We start from the raw sequence: 26,072 nt of genomic DNA on the forward strand, positions 1-26,072 counted from the left end.
TCATAGCGGCGGCTTTTGCAGCAGTTTATTTAATTTGTAGGCCATTGATTGCTTTTATTGGCTTTACTTAACAGCTTTTCGCTGGAACCACGAACAGCGCCCAGGGCCTGGGGTTATGATACATAACGTTTTTCCTGTTTGCACTAAAAAGAGTTTTGCAAAGTGTCTTCGTGTTGGCATGTGCCTTGCACTGTTCAGTCATCTAGCCATCTGGGTGCTGAGGTTTTGGGATATAAGGGTAGGGTGTTTTAAAGGTTTTCTCTCGTAACTCGGTGAAAAATTAAATGTGCTGAAGTAGTGTGTGCATGTGTCTTCTAGCTTATAGTCTTGTAATCTTTTAAATGATGAACTTCATCATATTGTTCGTGGTGTTTGTGTGTAAAGCTTGTGTTCGGGAATCCATTTGGATACTGTTTTCTGCAGAAGATTGCAGTATTATGTATGCTATGTTACTTTGCAGTTGCTTAGCATCATGGCATTGGTCCGCATTCTCTGTCGGGGTAACAATCTTTGTCTGGATCTCCGCAGGCCATACATCAACTTCGACAAAGCGGCATTTGATAGTGGATGTTTTGCTCGTATTTGATTGTGTATTGTTAGCAGAAAATGTGTTTATTATTAAGTTGAAAGATGGTTTGTATGTAATGATTTTGATCTTTGTTTTGTGTTTGGGTGAATCTGTTTAAGAAATGTTTTACCTTCCGGTTCGAGATGGGAATAAACGGGAGGGGGGGTTAATTGCCTGGCACTTGACAGTAGATTTAATATACCATATAATGATACATATACCCTATATCGCTCAATTTAAGTTGATGTCTTTTGACGCAGTCTTGATCGCGTAACAGTGTATGATAGTTTTATCTGTCTGTTTCTAAAGTGTATATTGATGTGGTGTATGACATTACTGTTTGGTGATGCTTTGCCAACTGTATGGCTTTTACTATGTTGTGTGCATCATGGGGAAAGGGTTCTGTCAATCACTTGTTTAGACTATTTCAAGGTGAGATTGTGTGCTCTGTGTACTTTGTGCTTTTGGATGTCCGATGACTTCTCTAAACTAGAACTGCTCAAAATGCACGTGGAAACTAATCGTATCATCCTGGACTAGATTTCATTCAGCTTTATTAGGCACGTTATCAATGATTTGAACTTGTGGCGCATAGTACTCCTCAATATGTTTGGTATATAACATTCTCGGCTTTCCACCGGAGTCCTACCAGTTCTCTGGGGACTGCGTGACCCAAGTACTGTCCTTGTAACAAGTATGGCTGCTGTCAGTGAAGACATAAGCTCAGAGTTCTATGAGCTCAGTGAATTGTCAAGTGTTGTTTGGGGGCATTCACTGTTAAATGGCAAGCACATTTAAGCAGTTGGTGCTTTCTGTTCGAGAGTGATCACTTTATTTTAAGCAAATATACTGTCCCAAATAGTATTACATGAAATTGTTAGGCTTTGTTTAATTGTACTAGCATTATTGAAAATGGCGAAGTTGACATGGCATCATTCTGCCAATCAGGAAACGCAATCGAAAGGGGCTAAACTAGTCTCTAAAACAATCAAACTTAGTGGTTCCGATTCCGTAAGAACCTGTTAATTGGCAATACAGTGCAAGTATTCCTAGCCGAGTTCTGCGTCCGTTCTGGACTCTTAAGCTGTCCAATCCATAATATTTTCTTCACTTCCAGAAGCTGATTGCAGTCAACTAATGTCTGTATTTGCAATTTAGCTGTATCACATTTGTCACAAAGTCCAAACCCTCCACTGACTGAGAACAAGGTCTACTCTCATTCCTTGTTAATCAAGAAGCAAAAGACACACAATTGATGGACGGACTGTAGAACAAATCAATACATTCACCTCCAGTCAAAAGTTCTGGGTAAATCCATCATTCTTTTGCACACCATGCCACCCCAGTTTAGACCTGGCCATATGCAAATCAGTTTTCGACTCTGTGCCTCATGGGAACATTCCTGCCCGAACTGCCATGCCAGGTCCTCCCTTGACCGGAAACGAGCATCCTAGGACTGGTTTCAGGATTTCACCCCATATCAGCCATGAAAGCTTGAAACCAGTATCACAGTGAGCCTGGTACCCATGTCTGGGCATACCCGGCACACTTAGGGCAAGAAAGCAAATGAGACACAATTGATGGACGGAATGCAGAACAAATCAAAACATTCACCTCCAGTCAAAAGATCTGGGTAAATCCATCATTCTTTTGCACACCATGCCACCCCACTTTAAACCTGCCATGTGCAAATCAGTCTTAACCCTGTGCTTCATGGAAACAGTCCAGCCAAAACTGCAAATCCAGGTCCTCCCTGTACCGTAAACAAGAATCCTAGGACTGGTTTGGGGGTTTCACCCCTCATCAGCCAGGAGCAAGAAAATAATGGATGTTCGAGGCATGTGGGCTGCTGAGTTCATATCTGTGCATAGATTGCCGCCTAGTGTTGGTTCCGGATGATTGCACATTGTTGTCCTGGAAGAGTCTTCGAAGTATCACAGGATAGGTGGCTCCTCCCCTGGACTACAGTGCGCATGGGCATCCACTCCATCCTCGGATTTTTTTCCGCCATTGGGTTCGGATGTATATTTGTTAACTCAAGTTCGGAATCGATAAAAAACTTTATATTTGGCCAAAAGGCCTTTAGTTATCATCGGTATTGTCTTTGCGATCGGTGCCCAGTACTTGTTCCAGCTCTATTCTCGAGCCGGACGTCAAGAAGAGCCGCGTGGCTTTTCAGTACTAAAGGCCCGGTCGACGCCAGAGGCCTTATCGACGATCCATTATGGAACGGAGCCCGTTTAAGAGCTGTCCCGTTTGCAACTTCAAGTATCCTCACATCGATGTCCACCCAGTGTGCAACAAGTGCCTGTCTCCGGATCACGATGAAGCCAGCTGTATGGCTTGTTCTCGGTTCCGCTCCAAGAAGATGATTCGCTTTCGACGTGCAGCGCGAAAGGAGGCCCAGCAGACGGCACCTGACCCGGTGAACATCTTCGATGCAGAGGAGGGAGTCGAGCAGGAAGTTCAAGAGAACCTTTCTGATCCTGCATCGGAGATCGACTCCAGTTACGACGCAGATGTGGAGATGGTCGATAATGAAGACGTCGTCGACTAGGTAGGAGACGACGATGAGGCCTTTGGGGCCGTGGAAGATAGCTCGAGTGAGGAGCTAGGCCCAATCGTTGGTATGGGGGCCGCAACCAAAACACTCGATAAGGCTCAGGTCGAGGGATCGCCACGCTTGGTTCTACAGCCTCGCCTCAAGGCCCGGTTACGGACATTTCCAACAAGCCATCGGTTGACCGATCAAAATCGAAACCAAAAGCATTGGTGTCTACAAAACCAAAAGCACCGGAAACTAAATCGAAACCGAAAGTGTGTATTACTTTGGTCGGATCGAAGGCTTCTGAACCATCGGCACCGACGAAACAGAAGTGTTATCGACCCGGGGAGGTCGCTAAAGGGTGTCGAGCCGAAGGCCGGGGCTCCGAAGAAAATGGTCAAGGATGTCGACCCGAAGAAGTCTGCGCAGAAGGCCGTAGACACTAACAAGGGACTCGAAACTCAGAACGTTCTTGATCCTAAATGTCGACTCGACAAGGCTAAGGGCAGTAAAGACCTCGAGTCCACGACTAGCAGTGGCTCTAAAGACCCAGTCGAGTCAACACAGCCATCGCCTCCTTTTCGAAGCAGGTGTCTGACTCGCTGCAACGCATTAAAGAGAAGGCTCTTGCTGTCGGACCGAAGGCCACTCCACCCCCGAAGCCAGTCAGTAAACCTCCGAAGTCGTCGGCACCGATTCAGTTCACACTGCCGCCGAAAGTGGTACCTAAGGCGTTCGCCCCTAAGACGGGCGTCAAAGCGGCCAAAAAGATGTCCATGGGGCCGAAGCCTACAACTACGGAAGGGGCCACCAAGCATCGACAGCCTCTGCAGGAAGATCAGTCGAGGCAATTCATCGACGCTGAGACAGGTAGACTTTCCATTTTCAAGCGAAAGATCGCCCCAGAACAACCTATGGAGTCATATAAAATTCCATTGAAGAAAAAGAGGGATTCTGCTACGTCACCTCTTCTTTTTGAACCTATACAACCACATGGACAAGCCACTGCTCCTATTTCACCCACATACTCAGATGTGGATGTAGGGGATGGTGACAATGAGAATTACAGTTATCCTGTAGACATTGATCCAGAAGATCGCACTGAACCCTGGACGGACGCTGTTGACCCAGGAGGATCCACAAACTGCCCCGGACAGTCATGTCTATGCTATTAAAACCTCACCTACAGAAGACACGGCTGCGTTTAATGCACTTATTGAGAGGGCAGCAGAAAATCATGATGTCCAGCTCCATGCTGACCCTATTGAAGAGGACATTTTGTTTGACACCGTCTCAACCTCTGAGAGAACTGTCAAGACTCTACCCATGCTAAAAGGTGTCCTGAAACATGCTGGAGACATATTTAAGGAGACCACAAGGGCAAGGGTAATAAACCCCAGAATTGAGAAAAAATACAAACCAGCACCTGTGGACCCTTCGTTTATCAAGGGACAGTTGCAGTTGGACTCTCGTTGTTTCCAATGCCCGTAAAAGGGCGAACTCTCAAACAACGGGTGATGCTCCTCCCCCTGACAAGGAATCTAAAGTGCTAGAAGCATCAGGGAAAAGTGTGGCAGCTCAAGCGGCCAATGTCTGGCGAATCTCCAACACACAGGCACTCTTAGCCAGATATGACAGGGCTCATGATACACTCGAGACCCTGTTACAACACTTGCCAGATGAGTATAAGGAGGCAGCAGAGATGCTAATACAAGAAGGGAAACTTATATCGACTGCATCTATTAAGTGTGCGCTGGATGTAGCAGACACTGCAGCCAGGACGATTTAATACAAGTGTGATGTTACGAAGACATGCCTGGCTGAGAATCTCCGACTTAAAGCCCGAGATAGAAACCACCATACTCAATCAGCCGGTTAACCCCGATCACTTATTTGGCCCAGAGGTGGACACCACCTTAGAAAAAATTAGGAAGGACACAGAGACTGCAAAGTCTATGGGGGCTCTACAGTCGCAGCAGTTCAGGGGTGGTTCTTTTCGTCGCTCCAACATTAGAGGAGCTTCCAGAGACCAGCTGTCCCAGCAGACACAATACAGTAAAGGAGGCACGCAGACCACCTACAACAAACACAATAGGGGTGGCTATCGTGGAAACGGCACCAAGGGCAGAGGTCGTGGAAACAACAGCTCCGATCCTCCGCCACTAACAAACAGTGACGTCTTGTCACTGCCCCCCGACCATACCACACCGGTCGGGGGGGGGACTACAACGGTTCCTGCCGGTCTGAAAATCCATCACTACAGACAGGTGGGTGAGGCAGCTTATCCAGTACGGTTATTGTCTGGAGTTAACATCCACTCCACCCAACATACCCCCAAGACACCGTCCTATGTCCGCAGAGCATTTACAATTATTGCAGCAGGAGGTAGTCCGCATGCTGCAAAAAGGAGCCATAGAGCTCGTGCCTGTGTAACAAAAAGGTACAGGGGTGTACTCGCTGTACTTCTTGGTCCTAAAAAAGGACGGGTCCCTCAGACCCATACTGGACCTTAGGCCCCTAAATCAGTACATTCTATCAGAACACTTTCACATGCTCACATTACAGCAGGTTCTAACGTTACTCAGTCAGGGAGATTTCCTCGCAACACTAGATCTGAAGGATGCATATTTCCATATACCGCTACACCCGTCACACAGAAAATATCTCAGGTTTACCATTCAGGATCAGCATTATCAGTTCAAGGTCCTCCCTTTCGGAATGACGACAGCACCCAGGGTATTTGCCAAGTGCCTGGCGACAGTGGCTGCACACCTACGGAGACAGAACGTTCACGTCTACCCTTATCTGGACGACTGGCTTATCCAGGCAAAGTCGGCCCAGCAATGTGCCACCCACATGTCCCACACCATTCACCTTCTTCACGATCTGGGGTTTGCACTGAATTATCCAAAGTCCCACCTTCAGCCCGCCCGCGTACGGCAGTACCTGGGCGCGACAATAGACACTCTGGCAGCCAAAGCACAGCCAAATTCAGTGAGGATCAACAGCATGCAATTGCTGATACGGAAATTCAAACCACAACACTCGCTTCCATGCAGTTGATAGGCATGATGGCCTCCTGCATCTTCATAGTCCTGCACTCGAGACTACACATGTGTCCGCTTCAGGAGTGCTTAGCACGTCAGTGGAATCAGGCTCACGGACAATTGAAAGACCTAGTGTTGGTGACCGGTCACGCATACAACGCTCTGCATTGGTGGAATCCACAAACCCTTTGCAGGGGCCGACCGTTCCAGTAGCCTGTGCCACAGATTATACGGACGACGGATGCATCTCTCCAGGGATGGGGAGCTCATGTACTCCACTACACAGTGCAGGGACTATGCACAGCAGAAGAAGATGCACATCAACCTTCTGGAACTGATGGCTATCTTCATGGCAATGAAAGCATTCGAAGTACATTTGTGCAACAAGGTTGTGTTGATCCGGACGGACCACATGACGGCCATGTACTACATACAGAAGCAGGGAGGTACACACTCTCCACAGTTGTCTCATCTGACTCCGAGCATGTGGAAGTGGGCCATTCAGAGGAACATCTTCCTCATGGCAGAACACCTCCCAGGCAAGGACAATCAGATGGCGGACCTGCTCAGCAGGCACAGCCACCAGATGCACGAGTGGGAGATACATCCATCAGTACTCCAACCGTACTTCCAGCAGTGGGGTCATCCAGAGATAGACCTGTTCGCCACAAGGGAAAACGCAAAATGTCAAAGCTTTGCCGCCAGGTCCCCACACCCACAGTCGCTGGGAAATGCGATATGGATGAACTGGTCAGGCATATTTGCGTACGCTTTTCCCCCAGCACCACTAATACCGCTGGTGGCATGCAAGCTGAAGCAACACTCAATGACTCTTATCCTGGTTGCTCCAACGTGGGCACGCCAACCATGGTACACCACGTTTCTAGAACTCTCCGTGGTACCGCATCAAAGGCTGCACCTCACGCCCAGGCTTTTGACGCAGAGCCATGGCGACATTCAGCATCCAGATCCGCAACAGCTCAACCTGGCGATCTGGCTCCTGAGGTCTTAGAATTTGGCTACCTCAACCTGCCTCCTGACTGTATGGATATCATAAGGGAGGCAAGAAAGCCCACCACTAGAGCATGTTATGCGGCAAAATGGAAGCGGTTTGTCATTTATTGTGCCAACAACGACATGAATCCGCTAGATGCATCTACTCGCAACATCATCTGTTATCTGTTACATCTATACAAATGCAATCTGGCCTATGCTTCCATTTGTATATATTTGTCCGCAATAGCAGCTTATCTCCAAAACAGGCAGCATCTCTCACTTTTCAGAATGCCTGCCATCAAAGCTTTTCTGGAGGGACTCAAACGAGTTATTCCTCCCAGACACCCACCGGCACCTGTATGGAACCTGAATGTGGTCCTTACCAGACTGATGGGCCCACCTTTTGAGCCTCTACACTCATGCGAGATACAATTCTTAACGTGGAAAGTGGCTTTCCTAATAGTTAGTGAACTTCAGGCAGAACTTCAGGCACTAACTATCCAGGAGCAATTCATACAGATTCACTCCCAACAGGGTGGTACTACGCACTAACCCTAAGTTTCTCCCTAAAGTGGTTTCACAGTTCCATATGAATCAAACTATAGAACTGCCAGTGTTCTTCCAGAATCCTGAGTCGGTGGCAGAGAGAATGCTCCACACACTAGACGTCAAAAGAGCTCTAATGTACTACATAGATAGGACAGAAGATTTTAGGAAAACAAAACAACTGTTTGCCTTTTCACCACATCACAAAGGCAACCCCATTTCCAAAGCAGGTATAGCCAGGTGGATCGTTAAGTGCATACAGATTTGCTATCAAAAGGCTAAGCGCACATTAACGGTTCCCCCGAGAGCCTACTCCACACGAAAGTTGGGGGCCTCCATGGCTTTCCTTGGAAACATTCCTTTAGAGGAAATCTGTAGAGCAGCCACATGGTCTACCATACACACATTTACAAAACACTACTGCGTAGATGTGCACTCTAAACAGCAGGCAGCTGTAGGGCAGGCTGTTCTAAAAACACTTTTTCAGGCTGCTGCAGCTGGCACGGGCGGCCGCCGCTAATAGAGGGACTGCTATATATTCTATGCACTGATATGAATTCAGCAGCCCACATGCCTCCAACCGAATATGCTACTTACCAGTATGCATCTGTTCTTGGCATGTAGGGCTGCTGACATTCATATCGCCCGCCCTCCTCCCCGGCGCCTGTAGCGGCTGGAGCACTCAGAATTACTCTTAGCATGGTCATCACTTACTGTATTACACTCCATCTCTGCCACAATGGCGAAAAACAATCGGAGGATGGAGTGGATGCCCATGCGCACTGTAGTCCAGGGGAGGAGCCACCTATCTCGTGATACTTCGAAGACTCTTCCAGGACAACAATGTGCAATCATCCGGACCCAACACTAGGCGGCGATCTATGCCCAGATAGGAATGTCAGCAGCCCTACATGCCAAGAACAGATGCATACTGGTAAGTAGCATATTCGTTAGGCCCAGATCTCTACTAGGGTGAATGCATGACATTGTTCTGCATTCTATCCATCAGTTGTTTTTTTGTATTAATCAAGAAGCGTCCCAGGAAAGATTTTTGCTCTTTTTGCATCTGAAGAAGGATTTTCCCAATACAGTGCGAACACACGAGGAAGAGTGAAGGGTGTTAAATAGTGTAAAGCAAACTAAAGTCTTTAAGGTGAGACAACCACCTTGTTGAAGGCACAATGAAACATTTTCTCACAATGTGGCAATCTATTGCATCCAACAGATTGGTACTGCACATCGTAAAGCATGGCTATTCTCTTGCATTTCTTTCCAACCCACAACAGATTCTGCCCTAATAAGAACAGTTCTCTGAGGAGAACCAATCGATTTTTCTGTGAGAAGTGAGCTCTCCTGTCCAAAGCAGCTATTCCTTGTTCAGAAGGATGACTGAGGCCTTCCTCCTATTGTAGATCTTTACCCTCTGTACGCCTTCATGTGGAATGACAAATTCGAAATGCCCATAATGGGCGAAGCTCTGTGTGCCCTGGATCCGGGCAACTACAAAATGACCATAGATCTGCAGGATCCATGCTTTCATATGATTCTCATGCGTTATCTGTGGTTCATGGTTGGCCAGAAACATTTTCAGTTTGTCATACTCCCTCTTCGAATATTCACAAAAGTAGTGGTGGTGGTCACCACCCACCTCTGGATGTTGAGATACTAGTTTTTGCCTACATCGTTGACTGGCTGCTTAATGTGGGTTAGCCATAGTCAGTCATAGACCACACCCTCGTGACATTGTTTGGGTCACAAGTGACTTCTACGCAGAGAATGCCTTTTATAGGAGCTGTTATGGACATGTACAGTTCAGGGCATTTCTTCTATCGTATCGAGTACAGGACATACAGCATATCATACAGATTTGTAAGACCCTGCATCTTTGGTGTGATTTTCCCCTGTCTTTTTGCTTTTGACCTCCTGTTTTTTAGGTTTCGCCTATTACCATTCGCTTGCGAATGGAATGGCGAAAATTCATGGGCTCGATCGAATAGTCAAACCACTGCGGTTTCTTTACAGTGCATGTGAGGTCACGTGACCACAAAAGCGGGTCACGTGACCACACACGCACGAGCATCTCCCTAATCCGCCTGCCCCCACCAGGCTCTCCCGCCCCCATCCGGCTTCCCTCCGCGCATCTGCCTATCACACTTCTCCCCTCGCACGCATTCCCGCCCCCCCACCAGGCTCTCCCGCCCCCATCCGGCCCATCTGCCACCAGGCTCTCCCGCCCCCATCCGGCCCATCTGCCTATCACACTTCTCCCCTCGCACGCATTCCCGCCCCCCCAACAGGCTCTCCCGCCCCCATCCGGCCATTTGCTTTTTCGAGCCGAGCATGGCGGAATAGTCTTGCTTGCCCGGGATTAGCTTGTTTTTCTTTCGTTTCTTCTATTTTTTGATTCCCATCGTTTTCTCGTCATTCTATACCTTCCCGCCCCCCACCAGGCTCTCCCGTCCCCATCCGGCTTCCCTCCGTGCAGCCATCTGCCTGCCACACTTCTCCCCTATTCCCATAGTTTTCTTGTTCCCTGTGTGCTTCTACCCGTTCTGCGATGCTCTCTTTCTCCTGTGTGCTTCTTTTCTCATGTGCTCCACGTTGCTCTCGCTCGCCCTGCTTGTCCAGCCGCCATCCTCTCTGATCTTTCCCGCACCAGTACTTTCCGTGTTACTTCCAGTGTTCTGCTTGCCCTTGTGTGCTTCACCTCCCACGCATTGCTTTTTTCCCTGTCCACGTTGCTCTCGCTCGCCCTGCTTGTCCAGCCGCCATCCTCTATGATCTTTCCCGCACCAGTACTTTCCGTGTTACTTCCAGCGTTGTGCTTGCCCTTGTGTGCTTCACCTCCCACGCATTGCTTTTTTCCCTGTCCACGTTGCTCTCGCTCGCCCTGCTTGTCCAGCCGCCATCCTCTCTGATCTTTCCCGCACCAGTACTTTCCGTGTTACTTCCAGTGTTCTGCTTGCCCTTGTGTGCTTCACCTCCCACGCATTGCTTTTTTCCCTGTCCACGTTGCTCTCGCTCGCCCTGCTTGTCCAGCCGCCATCCTCTCTGATCTTTCCCGCACCAGTACTTTCCGTGTTACTTCCAGTGTTCTGCTTGCCCTTGTGTGCTTCACCTCCCACGCATTGCTTTTTTCCCTGTCCACGTTGCTCTCGCTCGCCCTGCTTGTCCAGCCGCCATCCTCTATGATCTTTCCCGCACCAGTACTTTCCGTGTTACTTCCAGTGTTCTGCTTGCCCCTGTGTGCTTCACCTCCCACGCATTGCTTTTTTCCCTGTCCACGTTGCTCTCGCTCGCCCTGCTTGTCCAGCCGCCATCCTCTATGATCTTTCCCGCACCAGTACTTTCCGTGTTACTTCCAGTGTTGTGCTTGCCCTTGTGTGCTTCACCTCCCACGCATTGCTTTTTTCCCTGTGCGCTTCTACCCGTTCCGCGTTGCTCTCTTTCTCCTGTGTGCTTCTGTTCTCACGTACTCCACGTTGCTCTCTCTCGCCCTGCTTGTCCAGCCGCCATCCTCTATGATCTTTCCCGCACCAGTACTTTCTGTGTTACTTCTGAGCCCAGCTTTCGTTATTTTCCTCCACCCGCCTTAAAAAAAAAAGCGTTGCCACTGCTTTCTTTTTCTTTATTTACGAGTACAACTTGGATCAGTAAATGAAGAGAAAAAAAACTTCACGCGCACGCTGTAGGTGCGTTCATGTATTGTGCTTTTACCTACAAAATTACACAGCTGCTGCGACTGCATATTAGCATCTTTATTTTAATGGGGGGGTGCCTCTTTATCCATGCTGCACAACATCGTTAAACAAGCATTGGTATGTGTTTAGTTGTGCAGCACAATATCCTTGGTGCAACAACATCAACTGTTGCATGGCTAAACACTTATAAGGTACAAGGTTTAGCCATGCAACAGCTGATGTTGCATCAAGGATATTGTTCTGCAAAACTAAATAATTATAATGTCCCAAAAGCGAGACCTATTCTTTCTCTCACTCTGTAATGCTCTTTCCCCTCCTGAAGCCAGCCAATGCTTTACTACAATTGTGAAAGCTTTCCAGAAAACAGTAGCCAGATGCCCGTGCTAATGTGACCCTACGATTAATCTCGGAGGCTTCTTGGAACAGTTTATTTTAAATAGTATATTTAAAGCCTTGCCGTGTTTGTCTGTTTGCTTAGATGATTTATATATGACTACTGTGCCGATGGGCCACTTTAAAAAAGCACTGCAGCACTGTAAATATATATAAATACGAAAAATGTTTAGTGAAATTCAGAAAGTACAGACAGTCACAATAACAAGCACTGGCGTTGCCAATAGGTTTCGCATTTGAAAAGTTGGAGCTATTGGTTTTGTAAATGACATTTTATATTTAGATATTGTTATTGACAATGCAAATAACAATATATAAATATAAAATGTCATTTACAAAACCAATAGCTCCAACTTTCCAAATGCGAAACCTATTGGCAACGCCAGTGCTTGTTTACTTCTGCTGCATGTAGGTTTTGCTGGGATTAGGACTCCAGGCACTTTACCACTACTGACCAGTGCTAAAGTGCAGGTACTCCCTGTGTGAATTGCATTAGGGATTGGTTTAGCCATGATTAGCATATTGTGATTACTACTGATCCCTATTAGTGTTTCAGGTGTGCCTAGGGCCTGTAAATCAAATGCTACCAGTGGGCCTGCAGCACTGATTTTACGAACCACATGAGTTGCCCTGCAAATATACCTCAGACCTGCCACTTCAGTGTCTGAGAGTACAGTTTTAAACTGCCATTTCGACCTTGCAAATGCACCCACTTGCCAGGCTCAAACCTTTCCATTTGCTACATGTAAGTCACCCCTAAGGTAGGCCCAGACCAGTCCCATGGGCAGGATGCAGTGTATTTAAAAGGTAGGACATGTACTGGTGTGTTTTACATGTCCTTATAGTGAAATACTGCACATTTCGTTGTTCGCTATTCCATAGGGTAACATGGGGATTGCCTTGAAATATCTTTTAGGTGTAAGTTCCCACTGGGAGCTGATAGAAGTTTGGGGTATTTGAAGTCAGTATTCAAAAGTACATCTTTTTATGAAATGCAGTACATTTCTATCTTTTCCCTTTGCATTGGAGCACACATTGCTGCTTAGCACCAACTTAGGCAGGATTGTTTTTGTGCAGGAAGGGGCACCTTCGTTCGCAAAAACAATCCCGAGAGACTTTTTCCTCTTCCAGTGTGAGCTGCAGAATGCAGCACACATGTGAAGAGGAAAAAATAAGGAGCAATGAAAACATTTCTCCTTGTATACATCTCTGCTTGGGAGGCATATGGTTTTGTCGCTGCCCCACGTTAGTGATTTTATAATTCTGGGGCCGCATCAAAATCCATGGGTGTTTGAGTAGGAACCCCGGGCAGCCTTTTGGACGCCTCCTTGACGCAGAGTAAGGCAACCCAGGGACTTGCACAGCTTTGACTTACTCCATATCTGAGGCCATGCAAAACCACACAGGGTAACTTTGTGCCGCCTCATAGGTATGGGTGAAGCTTGCACCAACGGAGCTTAAAAAAAAGTGATATTCTGGCGGCGCAAGCCTCCTCAATAAGCTCCAGAACATTCCATACGTTTATTTAGGTCTTTCACCATCCGCTAGCTACATATAAAATAATGGGCAGTGGAAAATGCACTGCAGTACAATATGAAACCTCTATTAGTTAATGGATTGCAGAGGTCTGTGTGTAACCAGAGAGCCATAGAATTAAATCTTGGTTGGTGCAGTAGAGAATAGTGACTTGTGTATTTTTAATGCTACGAGGTCACAGCCTTTGACAGAAGGCACTGTGAATATGTAAGTCAATTATTTTATACTTTCATTACACACAGTATGAGGTAGACTGATACAAAATATGCAAATAATTTTACGATAAAATGGTTTTTCCAAAATGTAGCTTTTTAATACCAGAGCGTGTGTAAAGCAATATTTCTTTTTATATAACTGTCCTTTCAACACCTCCTATGGGGTACTAAGGGCTGTGTAAGTACAGTTGCGATTAAAAGCATGCACTTCACAGCCCAGTTGTTAACTCTTATCGCTACCACTCCAAAAAATCAAATCTTCGTCATCAAAAAGCTTGAAGTGATTAGATCAATTAAATCAGAACTGGCTCCCCAAGCACTCTTTACACTTTAAAATTAATTAATAGTCCGCATTTGCATTGAATTCTCAGCACAGAAGGCTGGTTTAAAATGCTTTAGCAGAAGTTTCATTAATCAAAATTAGCCATCCTGGGACAGTTGTATTTTTTTCAAAACAAAAGCAAACATTTTGGATTCCAAGCACAACTGAGGCTGGGGAATGCGGGATCCTACCTTTTTGTGTTACGGCGCACATATAAATAAACATCGAAGACATCTGCCCTAGACAGTTGCGGTTCTGGAGCTGATGTGTGCCTTACATATATTTATGGGCCGTGACCAGGCTGATGGGCCTTCCTGAGGTAGAGTGGTAAGAGTTGTCACTGACATCTGAATTGGACTGTGCCTGTCCTCTCACAGAGCTGTGTCCACCCCCTGTAGTGTCCCTGTAGCCAGACCAGGGAAAGGCAGGGCATTGCTCTCTACAAAGACTTTTCTTTGAAGTTTGCCTGCTTCAAAGGCAGAAAGGGGTAGAAGTATTGGACCTCTGACACACTCCAATCAGAACACTTCTGGACTGCTGACATTCTGCCTGGAAGAAAAGCTAGATGCTGTAGTAGGAACTGACACATCGCCTGTTACTTTGCTGTGCTGGCTTGCTGCTTCTGTCCTGGGAGTGAAAGGTCCGGAATTTTCTTTCTGTATACTGCTTCCAAGGTTCTCCAAGGTTCTCCAAGGGCTTATGTGCATTTGCTTCCTGTTAAGAAGTCTCGGGCCATCAGACTTCACGTACCAGTGCCTGGGCTCTTCTGCTGAGAGTCCTGATTTGCCAAGTGATTAAGGCGAAAGTCTACTCGTCGACTGGCAGCATCTGTTTTTATCGATGTATCGCTACAGACTTTGGCGCATCACTGCTGCCAGCACCGAAGCGTGGTTCTCAATTGACCACAGCTTTCACTGCAGGACCCAGCTTCCCGTCACAACGTGTCAGAAGTCTCAACGGGAGTTTCGAGCACCACATCACTGTAGTCTGTGACACACCACTCCAACTCTGACACTGCCTGCTTCATCGCTGTGGAATCAACGTAGCGGGTCTGGATTTTTTATGCATCGACCCTGAGCACCGATTTCTTAATCTGTGTTGCCATGTGTCCTGAGATGGACGCATCTCCTCCCCAGACAGTAAGGAACAGACGCATCACATCCCCTGCAGGATGGTAAGGAACCAACTCATCAAGTCCCCTGGGAGTAATGAACCGACGGATTGCATTGCTGGCGCCTCACCTCACCTGAGCCTGTTTCTTCTTTGAATTTTGACGCATTCAAGGTACTTTGTGCTAAAAAAAAAACTCATCCGTTGATCTCTATGGACTAAAGTTGCTTAACCTTGGAAAAGTGATACCATTACATGTTCATGTTGGATTTTTGTTTTGGTCTTGTTTTATTCACATACATTTTGGCTATTTTTTTTTAAACTGTAGTGGATTAATTTTGTAGTGTTCTCACTGTTACTGTGTGTGTATGCACAAATGCTTTACATATTACCTTGGAGATCAGCCTGACTGCTTGTATCAAGTTACCGAGGGGGTGAGCAGGGGTTATCTTAGCCGTGTGACTCCCTTATCCTGACTAGAGTGAGGGTCCCTACTTGGACAGGATGCAAACCACTGCAAACTACAGACCCCATTTCTAACACGTTTCAGCTTCTGTCATACATCCTGCTCGTCCACTTAGTCAGGTGGCCTATGTAGGCTCTGCAGTGAAATTTGAAGTCTCAATAGGCCAAGCACAGAGGGACCCTTGCAGATGTCATCCCAGGTTTTGAGTCTCCTCCCAAACAGTGGTGACCGTTCGACCACCCCTCTCCCACCCAGAGTAGACCGTTGTGACGGATGTCAATGCTGGGTTGTTTGATATTGCATCTGGGAGAGGTGGAGATCAGAGGTCTCTGATGAAAACCTGGCACTACATACATCTATTGGAGCGGCAGGCTGTCCGCCTGCATTGAAGGTCTTCTGTTAATAATCTGGGAAAGGCTGGTGCAGGTTCTCACATACAGCATCACTGCCATGTGGTACTGCAGCAAGCAGGGCCTAATGGGGTGACTGATGCCAAGAGGCTCAGAGCCTCAAGAAATGACTCGAGCATCATGATATTTCCCGTATCCTGAGCCACCAACAGGATCCATTAATGGAGCAGGGCATCTTATGTCATTGGGAAGCAGCCTGGCTAGATTTTTTTTCTCCACTGTCTAATGCTCAGTAATTTCCAAGAACATTTTCTCTAACTTATTCATGCTAGAGTGGAGCAGGGAACTCTTATATGCCTTTGCTGTATGCCTTTCTGCTGCTGCACCTTCCCCCCACGAGTTCTGAAGATCCGGAACACCTGGGTCTAAGTCATTCTATTGGATCTGGATGGTTCATGAGTGTGTGGTAGCTGAAACTTCTGGGCATGAGCATCTCGACTCCAAACAGGCAGCCCTTTCAGGTGGATCTTCTGTTGCAACAGCAAGGCAAGGTTTGGCTGAGCAAGGGCACAATCTACACCTCCATGAGCATATGTTTAACTGAAAGCCTGGGCAGTGAACTTCGCTCAGTTCGCGGGGTTTTCTGCATTCCGTGGAGCTCGCGGAGTGCAGAAAACTCTGCTTTGCGATGTGCAGCGGAGTTTTTTCCTTGGTCTCGATCACGAACTGTAAGTGTGCGAGCTACCGCTCGGGTAGAATTTCTAGATGGGTGGAGAAGTGTGGCTCACTGGTTAGAGGAGGCAGACCTGGAAGCAGAGGTCAGCCCGGGACCAGGGTTCAATTCCCGGCTCGGCAGGGTCTTGAGTCCTAAAATGTCCATGGACTCGACAATTCTCGCTCCGGTGCCTACTCGATTCACGGGTTCACACTCTGCGACTCTGGGCAATTAGCTTGCTTAATCTCCACAACGGCCCCTCGCGGCGGGATGCCTGGCTTTCACCTTGCGGATACCCTGCCAGGGTATCTCACAAGGGAATACCAGGATGGGTTCCCTAAGCAAGCGCCTTGATGCCTTCGGGTGATATGTGCGCTATATAAATCGCAATACATTTACATTTACCCGTGCGGCAGAAATACCAGAACAGCCTGCAGATTGCACTCGGGCACTTTCAGAACTTCAGTTTTTTTGTAACTTTGCAGAGTTCCGCGTAGCAAAACTCTGCAAACTACACCCAGGCCTATTTAACAGCAGCAGTTGATTGTGTTCGATCTGCCACCTGAGTTGTGGATTTCCTCCTTGCTGCCAAGAGCCAGTCTACAAAGTCTGTTTATGCCGGGCACTAGGATAAGTTTGTGACATGGTGTGGAGTTGGCAAAACATACTTTTGGATGTTTCGCTTGGTTTGCCTTTGGCCCAACAGTCTTACAGTAGACACTATTAAAGGTTGTCAGTCCTTTCGGCCTTTTTGTGTTTACATGGCCACCCATCTTTATTTAAGTTACCTGTTGTGATGCGGTTTATTAAAGGTTAGACACACCTTCCCTTGCCAATCGTTTGTGATGCTACAGTGGTATTACATTTATTCACTGATTTTCCTTGTGTCCTCCCCCCGCCCCCCCCCCCTTTAAACCAGTGCCACCCGATCTTTCTTTTTTTTATCTAAAAGTGGCTATGCATGGGTATTTCCAGACGGGACCTGAGCACATTGTGCCATTAAAACTTGATCGGTTTGTCTGTGATTGAGACCCACCTAGGGTGAACATGTCAGATTGCGTTGGTTCCTATTTTTGAAGTGGAAAGATTCCCATTTTTGACCTGCAAATACAATGTTAAAAATCCGTGGCAACCTGTGAACCCTTGACCCATTAGTTGTTAAATAGTTACTCCGTTAATTAACTGCTCAGTTATAGAATAACACAATTCTGATAACAAGTGGCTTTCAAAAAGGTAGTTCTTTGCCTTCCTTACCTCTTGGTGTGGACTACGAGTTTTCATCAGATTACTGGGAAGGCAGTATGAGGTTTGGGCGGGTCTGCAAAAGAAGTGGAGTGCAATGGTCCTGTCAGGAAGAGGATGGCTGTAGATTGCCAGTGGCTTTTCTTGCCAATGGATCTAGTGAATTTGCATTTGATATGACTTCTTGGTGGAGAGCTCCGCTCTATTCTGCACCCCTTCACTGTATATTGCGAGAGAGAGCACGCCTGCCATTGTGACAGGTTAGCGTTGTTTGCGGAGTAACAATTTGTAGTGACGCTGCTGCACACAGGGAGTGTGTTTAGTTGATATTCGAAAACTACATAGTTGTGGAGGCCACAGCAACAAGGACACCGCAGAGCTCAGTGCAGCACCACTCCACTGTCTTCCCTCTTTACATTCTATCGCCTAAGCAACCAGCAGCATTCCAACAATGAATGCTGCTGACAGTCATATTTAATTAACATAGAAAGATGTGTTAAACTATAATACATAGAGTACATTACTACATATGTCATAGGGTTTGTAGTTGTGTTTATCATTGAATGTCCACGCATGCCTTCTTTTGGGTTTTATTGCTTGAACTGCTGCTGTTACTTTTGAAAAATAGTGTTGCCTTGCTTCCTTTATGCTCTGCACTGACAGGCTTTAGGGATTAAAACTGCTTTCTGAGAATCTTTGCCAAGTATTCTATGATGCTGGTGTTTAATGGGATCTTTGCCTGCACAGGGCTGTGCAGTAGACTAATTTCTCTTTCTGATGGGAGCACCGACAGTCCAGCATTTACAAAATGGGGAATCGAATTCAGGCATTATCTAGTGAAATATTCCATTCTAGAAACTGATTGTTTGCAGGACCTCTAACATTTGCAACAAAAGTGATTCTGGTGTGGCGGGGTAGAGTCGCTAGTGTTGCCGTGTGCGCTGCAGTGAGTTCACCACTTTATTCTATTGGCCCCATTTATAATAATTGAATAGTGGCATCCCCGAAAGTAAACAATATTGATCCCGATCGCTGGAGTCTCTGTACAGTATCAGCCACAGGAGGCTGCAGTGTCTTTGGATGTTCCCAGGGTGCGCAGTCCCTTGAAGTAACTAACCAGCAGTAAGCACTACAGTAGAATGGTAGTGTTAACAAATTGTAACTGTGGGGACCGAAGCGAGGTGGTAATATTTCCTGTTTGATTTTATATTTTTTTTACTTTTTTGTTTTAATACTACAGGGAACTAAGTATTCAGAATTTTTTTTCAGTCTCCTACAATTTTTAATGCGAATTTCAGGTCTGAAGTGCTGTAAAAGAAATGTAAGCACTTTTTAGGTGTGAAAAGCATCAATTAAACAAATTGGTGGGGGTTGGCCGAACATGACCTTTAGGGTGGACATTAATGGGCAATAGATGATAAACACTATATTCAAGTCAGCTTCAGCTCATTCTTTTACTGTGCGAAAATAGTAATTTATCTGATTTACTTTGTATGGATTATTGAACTGTGCGCATTACAAAAGGATGACCATTCTGGGATGAATGAAACCCAATACAGCTGCTGCTTTACTCTGAATAGGTGTACACGCTCTCTGTGTGCGGAGATCGGCTGATCGTGGGGACTGCTGGCCGCAGAGTTCTGGTGTGGGACCTCCGGAACATGGGTTACGTCCAGCAGAGAAGAGAGTCCAGCCTCAAATATCAGACGCGCTGTATTCGAGCCTTTCCAAACAAGCAGGTATGGAACAATCGCTTAGAAAGCTTGCTCGTTTGTCCCATATTTGCATTAAGTGTGCTTTCCTTCTGTATTACACTTGCACAATCTAGGGCATACCAAACCAATGCAATCCTATGTACTTTTCTTTCAATCCAGTCCGTAGCAGTGACTACCATTCCATGTGCTGGTCTTGAGCAGCAGAGTATATTTTGATGTGCATGGCTAGAGCAGTCTATTTCAAATTAAGTGAAAATACCCAACTTATATGAATAATCATATAGAAGACTGAATGGTGTAGATATAATAGTTAAGTGGCTCCCTTCTCCTTAAGGGGTCTGATTTGTTCGCTACGTAAACCCCAGCCACAAAGCGTCTGCTAGTGAAATAAGTCTGTTATGTTTTTCTGTTCACTGTGAAGCACTGTATGGATTTATAAACAGCACTTTAAAATTGGCACTTGGCAGACACCTCTTTGCCATTTCTATTACATTTCGAGAGGAACATAGTTGCATGCTTTTTTGCTTTGCCTTGAGCGTTCTAAATGGTTTTAAATGTTTCTTTCACAAACTTCTTTACTTAAAACTTACATGCTCAAAAACACTCCTTTGCATAAAGAAATTTTCTGAATTGTTATATCAATATAAAATCTCAGCGTACTTGTTACATTATAAATCAATCATAAAATCGCTTTGAGAGATTAAAATAATTTTTCTGATTTTGTCAGCATTAAAACACTGCATACTTTTGTTATTAGTCAATCATAAAATCACTAGGAAGATGAAAACAAGTACATGTGCGATTTAGCTAACAGTTAAAACACCCATCTCTAGTTCCACCTTTCATAGGGCTAATACACTAGAAACAATTAGAAAGTAATCCATGTTTTTCCATATTCCCCCCCCCCCAAAAAGTGCTGAAACGTACAATAATTCAGTGTACATCAAGTATGAACTCAGCAGTGACCGGACACAAGGACTTTATAGAGGAAAGGTAGTACTAAAAAAACTATAGTAGCCTAACGTTTAAGGCCTTTCCTTTTACAGCGTACTGAGAAAAGAATTTGTTTACAGCAAAAACAGTATAAATGGATGCATCACCATTCAAAATTCTTAGTGCCTCTGAATACCAATATAATTAAACAATGGGCATATCAATTTCCCTCTAGGCTTTTTATATGCTGGGCAAAGAAACACTGATGTATGGTTTCATTCACTGACACAGAGCACTTGGTGCAAACAGCCATATAGACACAATGCCGTAAATGACCCCTATTCAAGTTTATGATAGTGAAAATTTAGGTAGAGAGATTTTAGTAATTGCTAGAGCGGGAAAACGAGAGAGGTTTTATAACGAGGGCTATCTTTAATAATTAGGAATTGGTTTGTCACCCTACTATAAGTAATACAATGGAGGAGACCAGCTTAAATATGCTCCCAATAACAGTTTTTTAACTGCAACTTGAAAGTAGCCACTAACCAGTCTGTATCCAACCAGAAAAATCCATGGTCCAGTCTATCAAACCATTGACAAGCCTGTTGGAACCACGGAAAAGGTCAGTCCTGAATCAAGGGCTAGCAATTACTCTACTGCCCTCCGATACGGCCTCAGCTCCTCAATATAACCAAGTGATTACTGTGCCCCTTTTTTCTAGCTGAAATGTATTAAAGGTTGAAACATTGTTGCTGGCGCTGTTATTTTTCCACTTCTAAAGTTGTAAAAAAAAGGGGGGGGGGGGCAAGAATTACATTTACATCAAACTGCAATGTTTCACGGGCTGGTCTCCATGACTGTACCTATAACACTTCTAATAATATCTTTTGATAATTTTCTGTCCCATCTGCAGTTTGGCCATTTAGACAGCTTTGTCTTGTCTAAATAATAACTTGAAGTCAGCTTAACAGGCAACGATATGAGCGTTGTTCTTCTGGGACTATAATTGGAGTTAAATTTGCTAATCTGCAATTGGCTAGTACTGGAATGAGGGACTGCGAAGTATGAAAACATGTACGTTTTTTTTAAAATAAACGTCTGAATCTTGCTAAACTTCAAACTAAAGTGATGGTGATCGAAAGGTCTAAATTTCATGAGCTATACTTCAGTTCCTGTGCATGTTGAAGATATTAAGTGCAACATTAAGTGCCTAAAGGTACTTGCCCCATAAAAGAAGGTAATACTTTTTAGAGACCTCTAAAGCATCTTTTGTTGTAGAAATAAAATAAATCCTGAAAAGGATTCTTTCAATATGCAGATAAATGCTCACATAATCAAAAGTATTGGAGTTCCGTCATTGTAAGATGTGACCTAATAGAACTGCAATTTTTAAGACTTGCCTGAGACCGCGCACACAAGGTCGCTTGTAAGACATTTTGTTAACTTAAAGTGGGCTCGGTGCCCACTGGTTACTTACCATTTATTGGCTTAGTTACTGATTTCCATGCTTCTCATTGGTCAGAGAGGGCTGGCTTCAATTCCTCTTAATGTGCTTCTCTTCCTTGGCGCATTGACCAAGTACTGCTTCCTTTAGGTGCCCAGTATGCTTCCACTGCTTACATGCTTCGGGGTGCTTTTTAGATCAAGCCTAGCATTGCATTGCATTGCTCTGCAAGACCTACTGTAGAGGAGTAGGGAATAGAAGCCCCGCCCACTCTTCGCCCATATTTGCCAGTGGCTTGTATCATTGTCCTTCCCAAATGCTGGCTTCTGATTCGTCAATAGGCTTGTTAGTCCCTCCCTCTTAGTACCGCCTCCTTTATTTGTCAACTCCCATGGCGGCTAGCCCCTTTACTTCGGTTGTTACACGGTACCTGTTATTTAGACTCTGAGCAATATTTTCTTTAATAAGGTTCTCCTACTGCAGGCGTGACCTGCTTCGGTGCCTTCTTTACTCCGCCACCCTCCCTCACGTTGACGTGCCTTCTTTTCCCCTGCTGCCTTCCCTCCCGTTGGCGGTGCCTTCCTCCTTGCCCTCCCGTTGGCCGTGCTTTCCTCCTTGCCCTCCCGTTGGCCGTGCTTTCCTCCTTGCCCTCCCGTTGGCCGTGCTTTCCTCCTTGCCCTACCGGTGGCCGTGCTTTCCTCCTTGCCCTCCCGGTGGCCGTGCTTTCCTCCTTGCCCTCCCGGTGGCCGTGCTTTCCTCCTTGCCCTCCCGGTGGCCGTGCTTTCCTCCTTGCCCTCCCGGTGGCCGTGCTTTCCTCCTTGCCCTCCCGGTGGCCGTGCCTTCCTCCTTGTACTCCCGTTGGCCGTGCCTTCCTCCTTGCCCTCCCGTTGGCCATGCCTTCCTCCTTGCCCTCGCGTTGGCCGTGACTTCCTCCTTGCCCTCGCGTTGGCCGTGCCCTCCTCCTTGCCCTCGCGTTGGCCGTGCCCTCCTCCTTGCCCTCGCGTTGGCCGTGCCCTCCTCCTTGCCCTCGCGTTGGCCCCTCCTTGCCCTCGCGTTGGCCGTGCCTTCCTCCTTGCCCTCGCGTTGGCCGTGCCTTCCTCCTTGCCCTCGCGTTGGCCGTGCCTTCCTCCTTGCCCTCGCGTTGGCCGTGCCTTCCTCCTTGCCCCTTGCCCTCGCGTTGGCCGTGACTTCCTCCTTGCCCCTTGCCCTCGCGTTGGCCGTGCCCTCCTCCTTGCCCTCGCGTTGGCCGTGCCCTCCTCCTTGCCCTCGCGTTAGCCGTGCCCTCCTCCTTGCCCTCACTTTGGCCGTGCCCTCCTCCTTGCCCTCGCGTTGGCCGTGCCCTCCTCCTTGCCCTCGCGTTGGCCGTGCCCTCCTCCTTGCCCTCGCGTTGGCCGTGCCCTCCTCCTTGCCCTCGCGTTGGCCGTGCCTTCCTCCTTGCCCTCCCGTTGGCCGTGCTTTCCTCCTTGCCCTCCCGGTGGCCGTGCTTTCCTCCTTGCCCTCCCGGTGGCCGTGCTTTCCTCCTTGCCCTCCCGGTGGCCGTGCTTTCCTCCTTGCCCTCCCGGTGGCCGTGCTTTCCTCCTTGCCCTCCCGGTGGCCGTGCTTTCCTCCTTGCCCTCCCGTGGCCGTGCTTTCCTTCTTGCCCTCGCGTTGGCCGTGCCTTCCTCCTTGCCCCTTGCCCTCGCGTTGGCCGTGACTTCCTCCTTGCCCCTTGCCCTCGCGTTGGCCGTGACTTCCTCCTTGCCCCTTGCCCTCGCGTTGGCCGTGACTTCCTCCTTGCCCTCCCGTTGGCCGTGACTTCCTCCAGTGGGCCGTGCCCCGCCCTCCCTCCCGTGGTCTGTGCCCCGCCTTCCCTCCCGTGGTGTGATTCCTACCTTTTGCAATGCAATAGGTCTTGTGTAAATGCAACACCTATTGCATTGCAAATGCATGTTTAAATGTTGCTTTCCAACGTCTATTCGCACCGCCACCCCATCTGCGTCGTGCAGGAACACCTAGCTATTTGCATGGGCGCCGTGCTTTGTTAACGCACAGCGCACGATTTTCTGTTACACCTAGTCTACTTGTACCCTCACTCTAGGGCTATGGTTAGAGCAAGCTGACATGAACAATATGTCCCACCCGCATTTTTACAGTTTTTTACCTTTGTCATTCCTTTTATCCAAAATTCCTGCTTTTAAAGTTTTCTTTTAATTTTCTCTTGTGGAGACTTGTTTTCAATGCATTTTTTGTAACGGTTTTTATTAACCTAAATACAATAAAATGTACTTACTTACATTCGACTAAAGCCAAATCTGCTTCCAAATCACCCCACTAGTCTGACCAAATCACCCCACTAGTATGACCTGGTGGCAATTTGGAAACTGATGGTCTCCTATGAGTCATGCCCATTGATGTGTCACTTAGAGTTGCCTTCTGGGACATTACTTGCACATTTTTTGGGACATGGTGAGCAATATCTTGCCCGCAGTTTCAGGTGACGTTTGTGCCAACCTCCAGAAATAAAATAATTTGAGAATGGTCGGGACGCAGTGAAGTACATGATCAGGTTGGACCTGGACACTACTGAATGGTCCTTGGTATAGGCCTGGTGCTTCAGAGTTTCCCATAGGTAAGATGCACAGTCTTCTCCAGTAATTTCAAAGCAGACTGCATTAGATCGCTTCAAAGAAAGCAAAGCAACAGTGCACTCCTGGTCTTCCACCACCTGTACAGCAGGTTCTCCAACAATATCTCCCAGTTCATGCTTCGAAAGAGATGCTGCAGAGGCCAGAACAAACTTTGCCTCCGTAAAAGACTTCCCAGTCCGTTCAGATTTTGAGGCCTGTGATCTGGCGAACAGCATCCAGGCCCCGAGGGTCACAAACTACCCTATCTGCTGCTGCAAAACCTCCTTAGTTTGACATCAGCTGCACACTGTCTCACGAATGTAGGCCAGATACGTTTTTACCTCAACCTGTTACATCACATCATCAGACGGATACGTTCTACAAACTGTCCACTGTGGATTTGCACTGCCCTTCTTATTTGCCCCTCCAGACATGACGCCTACACCACAACACCTTTCGGAAGGCTACTTGTCCATTCTTGACATGAAGTTCACTTTCTTCTGGAGAAGGGAACCATAGAGACTGTATCGCCATCAGAGGTCGGGACTTACTTGCTATTTCAAACTATCTGGTGCCAAAGAAGGATGGATTACTTTGTTCTATTCTAGCCCCCCCCCCCCCCCCTTTAACTTCCTCAAGAATGACTGGTTCAAGATGCTCCTTTTAACCCAAGTTCTGACTTCCCTGGATTCCTGCACAGGATGGTGGTATTGGATTTCTGTAGTAAGGGATCTCTGTGTATAGTCATAATCTAGTAAACGGTCCCGCCCATGGGCGTGGACCCCGGCAATCAAAAATAATCTCTAAGTTGTCAAAAAATGCAGAACTGCAAAGACCCGTAAGAGAGAATTTAAAGACAAATAATGCAGCCTATATCCACAGGCTACACTGTCCAGTACTTCAACTAGAAATTCCACTAAAGAAAACAACACACACAGCACACCCTGCCCAGTTTCCTCGATAGAGAAACTTGCCTCTACCAGTAAAAGCCTCTGGAATGATAGAGAGGAAGGTATGGACAGGCATGCCCCATAGGCTGCCATTATGTGGCTTAAATAGGATACTGTGCCTTTAAGAGAACTTTCCAGAACTTCTCCCAGAATGCACAGCAGGTCCCTTTTACTTTCAGTTCTTTTTTCCGGCTCCTGCTAACGGGACCCTGGTGCATTGAGCTCTCCCTTTTTCAAGGGTTTATTGGATTTTTGTGCACTTTTGGTTTAAAAGTGTTTTCAGTTTGTGTACTTGGTGTTTCCCTTCACTCCTGTGTATTTGTTTAGGCTTTTTAGGGCTCTAAAATGCCTGCTCTTTTCAACAAGTGCCCAGCATGTGGAAGGAAGAAGTCCAAGACTGATCCACACGACGTCTGCATACTCTGTCTCCCTGAAGCACATGTCCCTGAAGTTTGTGACATCTGCAAGTACTTTTCAGCAAGGACCCTGAGGGAAAGGCTGAAAATTAGGCTTCAAGGCCTAGATGAGAGACGACTGCAGGCTGCAGGTGGGTCTGGGCAGGCTGGGAAGGCTCCCTCTGCCTCTGCTGAGGCCTCTGGGGGGCTCCCCAGAGGCAGGAAGCCCAGCAAACGGTCCCGGTCTCCGTCTGCGTCGATTTGCATCGACGACGAC

At 46.9% G+C, this 26,072-nt stretch overlaps 1 protein-coding gene across 2 annotated transcripts in view; it reads left to right on the top strand.

The window, feature by feature from the left end:
• Positions 1-26,072, top strand: part of BUB3 (BUB3 mitotic checkpoint protein) — a 154,506-nt gene that overhangs the window by 71,215 nt on the left and 57,219 nt on the right. For both annotated transcript variants that reach the window (XM_086922995.1, XM_086922994.1), the window contains exon 5: positions 19,333-19,491. In XM_086922995.1, the coding sequence (XP_086779121.1) occupies positions 19,333-19,491 (159 nt within the window). The remainder of the gene's footprint in view (positions 1-19,332; positions 19,492-26,072) is intronic.

This window comes from Lissotriton vulgaris, chromosome 5, assembly GCF_964263255.1.
Source record: "Lissotriton vulgaris chromosome 5, aLisVul1.2, whole genome shotgun sequence".
NCBI classification, from domain to species: Eukaryota; Metazoa; Chordata; class Amphibia; order Caudata; family Salamandridae; genus Lissotriton; species Lissotriton vulgaris.